The 13,999-nt window shown below is 35.3% G+C and overlaps 1 protein-coding gene across 7 annotated transcripts in view; it reads left to right on the forward strand.

Annotated features, from left to right (window-relative positions):
• Positions 1-13,999, forward strand: part of LOC117206289 (teneurin-m) — a 652,575-nt gene that overhangs the window by 187,825 nt on the left and 450,751 nt on the right. For all 7 annotated transcript variants that reach the window (XM_033445485.1, XM_033445490.1, XM_033445492.1 and 4 more), the window contains exon 2: positions 12,185-12,269. In XM_033445485.1, the coding sequence (XP_033301376.1) occupies positions 12,254-12,269 (16 nt within the window). In that variant the 5' untranslated portion in view covers positions 12,185-12,253. The remainder of the gene's footprint in view (positions 1-12,184; positions 12,270-13,999) is intronic.

Genomic DNA, 13,999 nt, shown 5'->3' on the forward strand with positions numbered 1-13,999 from the left:
CTATTTGTCTTTTTCCTTCGCTTGCAATTTCATATCTCTAGTTCCTACCGATGTAATTGAAATCTTTCTGCCTTTTGTTTCTTTGCAATTTCTTGGTTTCTTTAGGTTCTAATATGTTCTTATTTGAAATTCTTTCTCATTGGCTAAATGTTTTATTGCTTGATAAAAGGATTGTCTTAAGCTCTCTTCTTTCTCTACATTGGTTGTTTGCATAATTCGTTTTATCTTCTTTTCAATCGTCTACGTCTCTTGATTTGCTTTTCATCCCTTTCGAATAAATAACGCGCGGTAAACGTGTTTCCTACTAAATCTCAATATTTTCAGGGCTTCGTTTCCTTTCTTAATATTTCATTTCCTGGTAATTCTTTTCACCTTTGTTTAAGATGCTCATTATTTTTTCCGTATCTTACTGACAATCTTCATTAAACTCTGGTATTTTCGGAATCCTCTTCTCATGACTTCTATAATTCTTCCCTTATGTCAATTCGTTCTTCGCTGTTCGCTATTGGACGGATGAGATTAGGGGGTCAGCGAAGCGATGAATGAACACGACGATGAAATTGATTAGATTTCATTCGTCGTTTAATCAAACGGCGCTTTTAAGTGCCATTAAATCCACGATGGAAATTACCACGCCGCGAGCTCATGGTTTAACCTTGTTACAAGTCCCTCGTTACGATCCGTGATGCGACCCTTCTTATGCATGATGGTATATTTGTCGATGGTTTGCGACCGTTTTCTCGTAGATTTCCGATTGAATGTCTTATACGAGGTTATTTGCTTTCTGCTGAAAATAAAAGGTCAAGCGAATTGTCAATATTGATTTCTTAATTATCGGGAAACTGAAAATTCCTTTATGCAAAGTATACTTGAGGAAATATCAATCGAGCAGCTTCCAAAAAAGAAGAAAAGAATTGTAGATCTATCATATATCAAATATGTAGCATGGTTTAAATTAATTTTTTTCTAGATACAGAAATAACAAATGACGAACGCAGTTCTTAAGATTCACTATGATTATCAATATATTTAATAATTAATATAATTATCAAATACTTATCAATTTAAAAGAATAATTATCAATATAATTATCAAACGTAATTGATATTAAAAAATTAAAAACTCGGGACCATTTTGTGGGTCCTTTCTCCAGAAAATTTCTCTATCAAATTCGATTGAAGTTTTCTATCACTGCGAATATAATTGTGTTGATAATTACCGTTTAACATTATTATTATTACACGTTGCAAACAATATTTCATTAAATATCCTAGGAGCTAATGAAAGTAATCTCGGCAATTAGGTTGGGAATCTCAATCAACAATAATCTGCGCCATCAGCGAAAAGCTCAACCATCAAGCTTTTAATTCTTCTGAAAAGAATGCTCCAAAGACAATTCTTATAAAAATATATAAACTGCTTAAAATCCTGATTTCGTGGCATTAAATTTTAATTTGATGGACAGAGAGAGAGATGATAATTCGCACACATTATTCCCAGTATAGATAATATCAATTAGAAAGGACGATAATTGAACGTTAGCTTAACGAACTGCAAATATTACAGTGCGTCAAATAAGGATTTACCGTCCATTTTGCTTTTACTACAAACGCTATACATTGGCAACGTGCAACGCGATTCCCTAATTAATCGTAATTATTAATCGCACGCTGTTGGCATTACAAACTACGCCATTTATTGACTTCAATGTCGAATCGATTGATCCAATAATGTACCCCTGTCGGATACGTGTCCTGCCGATAGTTAATTGAACGATAATTCCAATTTGATCAAATGACTGGACATTAATTTCACCGGTTTGCTACATTTCGTTTGTTAAGAACATGTACAGCGATTCATAGTTAACGTTGCTTGTCTGCAACGAATGTACATAAGTACATATTTGGTTGTTTGGAGAATTCATATCGAAATATAAGAAGCAGTCAAAGGCAACATTCTATTGGATTATATAATGTAATACAACTTTGTGATTTTTTCTTTGAAAAATTTCCCATCTTTTCACGATCTTGTCTAATTCAGAAGCTTATGTTGATTGCTAAAAACGCTACGAAATTTCTGAACACTCCGATATTAATCGGTTTCGACGAAGGGGACTGTTCCGTGACTTAAATTTAATTTTGATTTCTTTTTCTTAACTTTTAGAAGCTTTATCGATGAAGTAGGTTTCTAAAGCTTTTTGTCTTCGCTTTATTTCCCATCTTATATCGGGACTTTCTGCTTGTAAATAACATTGATAAGAGTGGATAGAAATAGAACAGAAAATATAACTCTAATTGAAGTTGTGTTTTATTAAAATAGTTTTATAGTAGTTAAAATATTTTTAGAAAAAGTTTGCCTAGGTTTCGTTTTCTTCATTATGTTCCTAAAAATATGAATTGTCATAAATATTCGCAGTCTAATTATTGATTATGAAAATGTAAAAATTTATACAAAATTGTAATAGTAACTTATTAGTTATAATGAAATAATAAATATTCTAACCCTATTCAAAGTATACGTCTACTGCAGTAGAAGAACATATGCAGTATGTAATATGAAACAAATTTATACTCCAACCTTGATATCTGACGTATTCAAGCAAATGCTATAAGCGATTCATAATCAGCCGTATCCTATTACCTCGTACCGGTGCGTATAGTTTGCCACTGTCAACTCCCATTAAACCCAACAATTCAATAATCTTGAAATCACCACGAAGACCTCTGTATTAACTCTAAATATATTTGTTCAACAACAACTTTATTCCATTATTCCAAATTTGGAAGAAATAATTGTCAATTTTGGAATTCCGGAAGTTTTAAAATGGTGCTGTCACAATTTCTTCACTTATAAATCTGTTTAAAATAATTCAGAAAAATTGCATTAAAAATAACTGAGGATACAGTTTTAACCAACCTCGTATGTGCCACAAAATTTCTTTTTTGGATTCTAGAAATTTCCAAAAAAAAAATATATATATATATAGACCTCACATATATAAAATTTAACATCTTTCGTACAATTTCTGTGGCGCTCAATAAAGGGAACCTTATGGTGCAAGTTAAAATCATATTATATTGTATAGAATTATATATTTTTATTTTATATTATATTTATATTTATATTACAATTCTATAATATATATATTATATATATAATTCCACATAATGCTATAATTCTAATCTGCACCACAATGTTTCCTTTGTCGAGTATCACAGAAATTGTAGGAAAGGGTGTTAAAGTTTATACTATCTGCCACATAATTGTACTATTCGTAGCAGCAGACGTGAGCGAGAATAAAGACGTTATACCTCGAAATGATTGAATATGCGTCGCAGTGAATTAGTGGCGGCGTTGAATTAAATATAAGACGCTTGAGGGGTCGGATCTTGGACGGTAGTCGCTATTAATGTCACCAACCCTAACCATGGGTCATGGATATCGCGTGGCTGGGGTGCATTCTTAATCAGTTGCGCCTTTCGGTACAGCTGTACGCCCCTAACGCGATGAGATAATAAAACTGCATCCGCGGCAAGCCCCAATAATTTCCGAAAATCTATCTCGACTGAGTTAAGTTCGACCCTAAGTCCATCACGACGGTACAAATGTAATCTGCCGGAATAATTCTTTCTTATTCAGAGGCAAATGCGAGTAAGTAGATACGTGTTCGAATTGAATTATTATAGTGCGGAAATTGTGAAGAATGAATGCACGTTATCGAAAGTCAGCTGATTTAAATAGTTTAATATGTATCAGGCTATGAATGCTTCCGTAAAAACTCATGCATACGATTCATGCTGGTAATGAGGATACGGTGCACTGATTATCGAATGCCTGAAATTGATAATTTATTCATATTCTCTGTAGAAGGTTATGTTGTAAATGGATTATGGATTTTTCTGAGTTTATGGATAATTTAAAGATGAAACATACATGGAATGCATATAATATACAAAAATATATATATAGTGTCTAAAGTATAGTACCTATTTGCGATAATATTCGCTTGATAGTAGCATTTAATTGCATTCATTAAAATATGAATTTGTATTGAATTCTCACATACGAAGCAAAGAATCAAAGAAACTATAAGCATCGAATTCGAAAATTAAACGGAGGTCTTCGCGACAAGTGCGATTCATTAATAGCCAAATAAACTCATTTGAAATTACAATCGGATGTATTGTTGGTATGTAATAGAAGTGATGCTGTTGAAACCTTGCTGCAATCCGAATTTCTGAAGATTGTATAAGTAGAATTATATTTAGTATGGAAATAGATTCAGACAAAGCCATTTTGCTATTGTAGTGCATAGAAGTGTAAACCATTGGGATAAGAGATTTGATTTTCAACAAGATATGTTTCTGGATAGTTTCTACAATTCATTTCGTGTTTCTAACGCAGAATTGCATAAATTTCTGTATATAATTATATTCCCATGTATAATTTCAACAATATGTACAATTTAATTATGTGATCTTCATATCAAATAATTCAATTTAATTATTATTGTATTTATATTATCAATACACTTCACCTTGTATTCCATACGATCGAATTATTTATAAATAAAGTATATTTTCGTTTCAAAATTGAAGCCTCATCGTGTTAAATATTTATTAGACTCGAATGGATATGTTATACAATACACTATATGATACATAACAAACCCACAAAAAATACTTCATATAATACAAAATAACACAAAATAGATATAAATCTATATAATAGCATAAAACATATATAAAATTACATTTGAACGGATAATTTTTACAATTAAACAATGTCGCATATATTTCGGGATTACGAGAATTGGATATCCGATTTCATTTTTTTCCTCTTTCTCTTTCTCTATCCCACTGTTCGTAAGGCCATTTTAATTTACGATGGAATACTATTATTTCGCTGGTATTCCACGGATCCTCGGAGCCGCTTCTTGAGAATTTTTCATCCGTTCGACTCTCGAACGGCCGGGGCTCTCTCCGTTTCCTCAATATCTCTTTCCATTAGGATCGCTAATCGTTTTATCATCTCAAGATTAATGGGATCAACGGGGCGCTTTTAATTTCTGTCGTCAAGAACCCACCGCTTACGTCAGCTCCTTCGTCGGCCGAGGGAAATGAAATTCTCGTTTCATATTCCAGATTAGAGATCCTTTTTCTTCCGAATGCGCGGAAGAACGCTTATCTCGCTAAACGAAATATATATTGGAATATACGCGAGACGTACCTTTCTGAATGCTAGATAACTCCTATTTCTATGATTATAATGTAATGGAGATATCATTTCCAGAACATTGATTAATTGAACGTTTCCGTTTAGTGGAACATTAATCTGATGAATAGAAAGATGTATCGTGTCCTTCTTTTCAAATGTGATTAATTAAGTTGAAATTAGAGTTAACTAACTGAATTTTTTAGTAATTTTAGGACAATTCGTTCCTTTCTTAATTATTAAGGCTACTGAGCTAAATACGATATGTAATTGCTTTTTTAAAAGAAAGTATTCGAATGGAAGATGAATTATTTTGGAGAAATGGATGAAGTTTAGATATAAAAGAGACAGAACTCGACTAGTTTGGGATACATCGCGTATTATATAGAGACAGGCAAAGAAGTAAATCTCAATTCTCTCGTTATTCTGTTAAAATACACAAACCCTATCTATCACGCCTTTTTTCCTCACAATCAATCTCCTAATCAAGAAACAACTCTCAACAGATTAATTAATTCCTCATTCCAGCCGCGAGATCGGCTATGAATCTCCTTCAACGCCACTCTCTGACTCATCGCGACACGCTCGACATAAAATGTAACTATGGTACACCCTGGTGAATCGCACGCAATGCGTATACATATTCGCGGTGCTCGCAAAGGGTTTCCAGAGTCGCACGCACATTATTGCGTATTTATGACGTTCACTCTTCGTACAATCTCGTGGTTACTCAGGTTAATTACACATTACGATATTGCTGCAACATTGACATAACTAAAAAAATCACGATTTTAGAAAGAATGACTAAAAATTTTGATTCGTTACAATTTTACAAGAATATCGTATTAAGATGAAAAATTGGTATGATAAGATGAAAATCTTGTACAAAAATGTTATAATATTCTCATCTAGTTCGATGAATTCGCCTTTGAAGCCTAAGTCTATTCTAAATTCTTTTGATGACAATTTTACTTCGAGACTTGTTTAATATTACGTCGTCATTGTTAAAGAAATTTCAACAGGAGCAACGTTTATTCTTCCATCTACAAAATCGTAATTTGAAACGATACATTATTAACGATAGAAAAAGGAAAAGGAGTTAGAATTACCACTATAGCAATATCACGATAGCATAAGATATGACATTATTTTTGAAACATTAATGAACTTCATGCTTCTATTCTAATTGCAACGATTAAGATACGTCGTCGTTAAAGTAAATCAATAGGAGCAACTGTAAGAATGGAATGGGAACATAAGTGTTTGATAAACGACAAATTTTGCAACAAAAAATATAAATTGTTATATACGTTATTAAAAATTATTTGTTGAGCCCAGATAAATGAAATATACTGTATCTTAGTGTGAAACTAGCTTTGTCTAATAACGTGATCGTGCCGACAATGACACACAACTGCACATGGCTATGGGCGCCAATGGCTAATAAAACGACAGAAGACGAAACATAAAAGGAATTGCCAAAATGAAATTATAAATTACAAGCAGAGGACTGTCTAAAATACGATCGCGTCACGACATCAAATTTTACGAGGCATCCGTGGTTGGGGTTGAAGAGTTTCGGATAGGGAGGCTAGAACCTTTAAACCTTCTCCCCCGTTTCTTTCGCTCATGAGAAAGTCTCCGCCTGTGCTCTCGTCTTTTCGCGCATTCTCCTCTTTTTGCCGTAGGATACGACGCGTTTTCGGACTTGGACGAAAAGTTCCTGTGAAACTTTCGACACTCTTTGCGTTTCTACGGAAGACACGCGGCCCGTGAAAGGAAACGTACGTCCCTTTGACGAACGATCGGCGATGGCCGTGTAATTTTCGAAAAAGTTTCGTGCCGGGAGTTCGACGAAAGTTTTCGGGGGCTTCCGATGAAATGGCGCGATGTAATTGGAAAGTTAATTAGTTCTTTCAGGATACGGGTTCGGCGCTAAGTGTTCGATCGTGGTGATTTTGAATCTGACACGTTGCGATTATGTATAGATTTTTACACTTTTAGATTTTCTTCTGAATTTCTATACCCTATATTCTATATATTTTAATTTCTATATCTCTAGATGTTCCTCAACAATTTTTTTATTTATTATCAAATACTTCACAAAATTATTCTTAAATTATTATTAAATATTTTTACGCCAAGATTTATGCAAATGTTCTTGCGAGTAAAAAAAGGATAGGACAAAATAATGTACATGCTGTTCTAAACAAATACGGTGGAACCTATCACGTAGCCTGAAGGTTCAGTAACATTATCTAGACGATAGTTTTATGTCGAAAAACTTCATAATAGGAACTTTGCTCTCGAGACACCCTTAAACTCACGGATATCGCTAGATTCTATAGAGAACGCGTTAGACCGCCTAATATTCGTCTGTAAATTTTCTGGGCAATTCAGCGACACCTATGCGCCATTCGGATGCGCATATCGATATATCGCTTAATTTTAACGACGCTGCGAGGGTATATAATGTAAACTCAATACCTTGGAGCATGCATGTTGGTAAGCGCCATACGATCCGATCCTGGATACTGGCATCAAATCCCCGACATGGCCATTATACGCTCATTTCAGGTTAATACTTGGCCGATGTCGGTGCATTGACCTAACGACCGACACCGTCGGACATTAAAGTTGAGCACCGCTGAGCTCCATCGCGCGGGCCGCATTGTCTGCCCTTATTTGCGGAGTTGCCGAGCAAATTATCCTGAGGATTTTGCCGGGGATATTGACAATGTCGAGCATCCGTGGAAAGCGAGAAGAAATGTTTGCGAACCGCGAGATAATGTTCCACGATTCCAACCATTTTACCAGCCAGTACTCGCGAAAATTGTTCGAATTTTCCTCGTGTTTCGCCGTCAATCGGCGACTAATATGGCATTGTCTCGAATATCGTTGGTTACAGGTTCCAAGCAAAAATAAAATGTCTGCAAAAAGTATTTTCATATTGTTGTATTTATTATAGCGTATATTTAACGTAGAACATGATTAAAAAACGATTCATCGGAGAATAAAGATACATGCAAACATCATTTCTAACCACCGTATATAAAGGATTATACTGGTTAGAAAAAGATGATGGGACGCTCAGAATGAATTAGGTTAAATCGTATGAAATCGATCTCTACTATTTTGTTAGTAAGGTTACACCGTGCAAGGATTAAATTCACTTTTTCCTGTGCAAGGATTGCCTTTTGGCAAGAATATTAATTTCATTATAAAACTATAATACTATTAATACCTCGAACTGTTATACGCGTAAACTGCAAAGTATTATAAAATGTAAATTCGAGACTCGGAGGGTATTAGGAAAAGAGGATTAAAATTTTTACCATTATTTCACGGAAGAATACTTAACATCGTGAACCAGTTTTATTAAAGTATGTTTAAGGTCATAAAATACATATATATGTATATATATATTTGACGAAGTCAAAAGTTGAAGTAAACGTAACTTAGCGCGAACCAATTCGAGGAAAGGCTATAATTATGAAATATGTATATTTCTGGGAAAGAATTAAGATTATAACAATATTTAAAGATTAAAATCCAAGAGTTCCAACCAAGTCGCATAGCAAACGCGATTACAGAAACCGTTGAACTACACGTGACGAATAGACGAAGAGGGCTGACTACTCGCGGAGATAGGTGGTCAATCGGGACACGTGGGAAAAGGAAAACGATAATCTAACGAGGACACGCGACAATTGGATCACAGGTTGCCTTTTCAGCTTTCGCCTTTTTTTCGTCCTTGTTGGCGTCCATAAAGGGGCGATTCAAGGAGCAACTCGCATCGTCGAAAGGGTTCAAAAAGCAAGATTCCCGGCCGATTCTTCTTTTCTCTTTTCAATTTTCTTTAGAACGCTTACGCACGTACGAACCTACACACACGCGCGTTGCCTCTGCCTGGATCTAAGATAGTCTTGATTCTTAAAATTCCCGATGCAAGTCTCTGCCGCGGGCGATATTGGAAAACCTATCGATGCCTTCTCATCTACTCGTTGGCATTCAATAGAAACCGGACGGAATATTCGGACGCAATTTCTTTATGATAATTCAATTTTTCCCTCGATCCCGTCGTGGCCATCCTGGCTTTCGCGATTCCAAGAGCTGGCCAACGCGCAGCCTACATACCTGACGTACCGACCTTCTCCAACCTTTTATCCTGCAAATGGCCGGACCTTATTCGTCCATATTGCCGCGAACAGCCTCCTGACTAAAGAATCCTACTGGCTCTTTCGTGAATTCATTTTGAATACCCTAGCCAGCTCGAGAACCAGCGGCCTTCTCCCCCATGCTGCATGAAAATTGATCGATTCGTGCCTCAGGGCGTAAGAAAATTTATTGTATAACGTAGCCCGCTCTTCGATGTCGAACTACCTAGCTTTAGGTAAAGGTTGGATCGGTCGTGGAACGGTTGAACGAGATCGTTGGTGACCTATGGAACTGCAAACGTCAGATTGGTGAAGTTCTCACGAGGATCAATTGTATTCGAGTTTGTAAAATGATAATCGAGGTTAGTTCAAGTCATTTCCTTTTGTTAATATATTCCTAACCCATTGATGGTGGTAAATAGTCGATAGCCCGTGTGCTATCGACTATTAATATATATTAAATATATATACTTAAAAATTTTAAACAATAACGACATATGTTGATTGTTATCTATTTTTGATCTTGACGTTGAATTAATTGCACCTGTCAGTTACAAGTGGCCATTGATTACTTACATACATTTCATTTTTTGTGAATGGTGAAATTGTCTTGTTATAAACTGATATACTTGCTAAATCTCGAAAATCGACTTTCTTAAAACACCTACTTATCTGAACAATTTTCTTGCTTGTATTTTGTCAGTGTCATGATTTCATCCAAGATATTCCGTGTATACTTAATCCATTTCGTATCAATTTATCTGGCATATATCGTATCACATCCGTAAGTGTTCTTCCCTATCTTCATTTTTCCGCTTGCCGAAGTTTCCCATTATACCCTGCTGCCTTGGAAGGGCAGACGTTATCCGATTATTTCGTTCAACATTTACCGCCGCGACACAAATGCATTCTTCGGTTACCGCCCGCTCCGATTGTATTCTCTTAAGTGGTATTTGCTAAGATAACTTCGTCCACTTTCTCCTAATTCTCCTCCAATAGTTACTTTCCTTTGGCGAACAATTCTGATGAAGATGGACGTCGTACAAATGCTTATCAATCAAACATTCCATTAAATGAATGTAATTACTGATTACGTATACCATAAAATAAATAAATTAAATAAATTAATTAAATATATATATTTGACGCGCTTAAAAAGTATTCAATATATTTTAACACTAGAACTACCACACCAGTCAAATTGATTGGTTTTACAATTTTATTTTCAAATTCCTATTTCATGTTATATCTTTTTTCCGCAATGATGTAATGACTTTTGCAACGATAACTAAAAGAGTAATATAATAAATTTTATTTTGTTTTTTATATATTCAAATTCGAAATAATTTTGTATCAAGGCTACTACTTATACCAATACCAATCAAAATGACTGGTACTTGTCAAAGTGTAAAAGGGTCCTGCAATCTGTTTATCGAACCCCAATTAACCAGTTTCCTCGTTTTGTACAACTTCCCACACGTTTTTTAAACTTTTACTGCTTATCATTCAATATGATGATATCAGTTATCAGGAAAATTCTGGATGGATCGCTAGATCGCTAGATGCTAACACTAAAAATACCACAGCAGTCAAAATGACTGGTTCGACAATTTTATAAATGTGTCAATCTTGGTTTAGAGATCATGGTCCCAGATGGATTAATAATACCAAAAATATACTATATAACATGGAATTGCTTCTGTAAGAAAGTAATAAATCAATAAATATAAAAATATTCTATTATTACGTATTTTTTAAAGACCAGTCATTTTGACTGGTTTTGGTAAAAATAGCTTTGTGCTAATTATCGATAGTTCTAGTGTTAAAGAAACGCGCTATTGATGTTTCATTGTATTTACTCGTATTAAATGACATTTGATACGCATCAATCTGATAATAGGTAATACAAATACTTTATTTAATTTTTGGCAATAATTCAACTTAACATCGTTTTATCGACGGATAACGATATATATCGATAACACAGTTTAGCTTTATTTGGCTTTAGCAGTATCTTTAATACCTTACAGCGTTATCGATCAGCTGTTACTCGAGTTACGTTCCCTACTCGTCTTCTCTTCGTCCATCTTGCTCTCCTTTGGCCGTCAATGCCGATTGGAAAATCGAAGTACCCACGAGGGTGGTTACGCAGACCCGTTAAACCCCCTTAGTGGTGGCAATATACGAGAAGGACTTATTGGCTAACTAAGCCAATATCACCGCAAACGATGTGTCCATCTGGCAAGCTAATTAGCAACTTATGAAACGAATCGCGACGTATTAGCCCACTTTATTTGTTTCACGCTCCTGCAAGTGTTCGTGTACTGTGACGATAAAGTGCTTACCGGTTTTTATTGGTTACTGGTTTTTCAATGATTTTAGCTTGTTTGGTTATTCGTGAGAATGTAGGGTCAAAATTATTACACCTACGGATGTGTATCAATGAGCCTAACTTTCAGTTAGAATACTTAAAGATGCCGTGAAAAGTACAAGACTTAAAAAATCAAGATTCGCTGAATTAAAATAGTCGGAGAATGAAATAGAGGACTAATGTTAAGAGAAAATACTTCAATAATCGAAAATATTTTAATTTTTAGAAATTGAAGTGAAACTCAGAAAGAACGTTTTTTTTATTTGCAAAAAAAAAACACATACACAGAATCTAAATTTAGAAGCACAGAATCTTTTCGTACAAACAAACAATTATGCCTAATCGAGATCGCCGAATAATGAATTTTAAAATATCAAGGTAGCTATAATCATTTAATCTTCAAAAATTCACAATAATTAATACGAAAATGGAATTGTTACAGGTGTTAGCGTGTATCTGTGCGATCGCGACTCCGGCCAGGAGTAACCATCGAGGTACATGAAAGAAGGACATGAACTACTCTCAAGGTAAGCTGTGTCCGATCTCAATTCCAGAATCGCAATTCAACCAGTATACAATTTCCATTCAATCTTGCGGAACGCGACGTTGGTACATATGTATATAGACACGTACACAAATGTACGGAAACTATAGACGGTGTATATGTATGTGTGCGTGCGGAAAATTCGCCGAAGGTTTGTCGCCGTCCGATCTCGAGCTTCGCTCGAAGCCAACACGAGCGGTCTGAAACAGTTCGGAAATTCACTCAACTAATCAAATACCGCTAAAACCGCTAAACAAGTTAGGTTAGCAATCTACGTGCTCCGAATGGCAACTCCGAACTGCTCTGCGGCTGCGAAGCGCGAAAACGCTCGCGACTGCTTCCGCAATCCGCACGCCAGCTCCGACCTACCCTCCTCCACCTACGGAATCCCTTAACGAGGGGAAACGACTCGACGCAGACGTGTCCGATTCCTTCTGGCCGCAGATACAATTCACTATCAGCTCAAAGAAATTATTTCTTCTTCGACTTCCTCCAGTCTGCGTTTCTCTTAATCGACGTTTGTTGGAAAGACCGAGGTTTTTGTTTTATTGGGTTTGTTGTCGGGTGTTTAATCCTTTTGATAGTAGCCCTCATAACGTGGTATATATAAAAAATTCCACAGCTTTCTCTATGAATACGCACGTTATTTGGTATACGAAGTTATTTGGTATATTCAGAGATTTGTAATTTATAGAAAACATAGTACAAGAAAGTTTCCATACACGAATCTAAATAGGAAGACTTTCTTCTGCTTGAAAAAATTTGAAAAAATTCTACAAACAATGCTTTACATTACACGCGAAGCGTTTAATATTCACCGCTGTTACTAATATACAGTTGCAGAAGAATATTTCTAGCGTTATTCGCGCGATGATCATTCGAATGGTCTCTTTATGGTTGCTGAAGAATTTAATTTCGCTCGAAAAGCCATTATGTAAAAGACCCATCGCGTCCCTCGACCGCTATGTGCACGAGTAAAAAGTCACTCGAAAGCTTCTATGTAAACCGAACGAGTTTTTAATTGTAAAAGCATCACGTACTGCTCTGCCACGCTCGAACATCGGGGTCACTTCGTTCCGAGGGTTGAAAAGACACGTGCGGTTAGCCCGTCAAGATGTTTCCTCCTGACCCCCTTCTCTTCCCTTAATTGTTCTCATATTTGATGGTCGAGACGTTATCTTGCGTACGTGTCCTTTCTTAATTTGCATACATATACTTCTGTTTATAAGTATTGGGACATGTACGGAAAATGAAATTAACATACGATTCTTAATTCATTCCGCTTTGTCGTTTTCACGACTATAAAAAACATGAAATGTTTTTGGCAATTCGTATTACGAGACTAATAATAATAAGATGCTATAAATAGACGATAAATATTACTTTTATTTAGATAGAAACGTGACTACGTATTACCTACTTATCTTCGTCACATTGTTTAACTCTAATTCAGTATGCACAACATATTTAGATACGCATTATCATTTTTCGTAGTTAATTTCTAGTGTTAATTTTATCTGTTAATAACACAAAGTCTCTATAAAATCTCATTGTGACGGTATATAACAGTACGTGTTATTATAGTCTCTCAAAGAATTGGCATTTCATTCGATAGAAAAGAAGAGAGAGAAGATTCTAGTGTCGATATTGCATGATCAATAATACATCCCGATTTGGAATATTGAATTGAGCCACGTGCTATCACGACCCTTC

Source organism: Bombus bifarius, unplaced genomic scaffold (genome assembly GCF_011952205.1).
Source record: "Bombus bifarius isolate JDL3187 unplaced genomic scaffold, Bbif_JDL3187 scf7180000008000, whole genome shotgun sequence".
NCBI classification, from domain to species: Eukaryota; Metazoa; Arthropoda; class Insecta; order Hymenoptera; family Apidae; genus Bombus; species Bombus bifarius.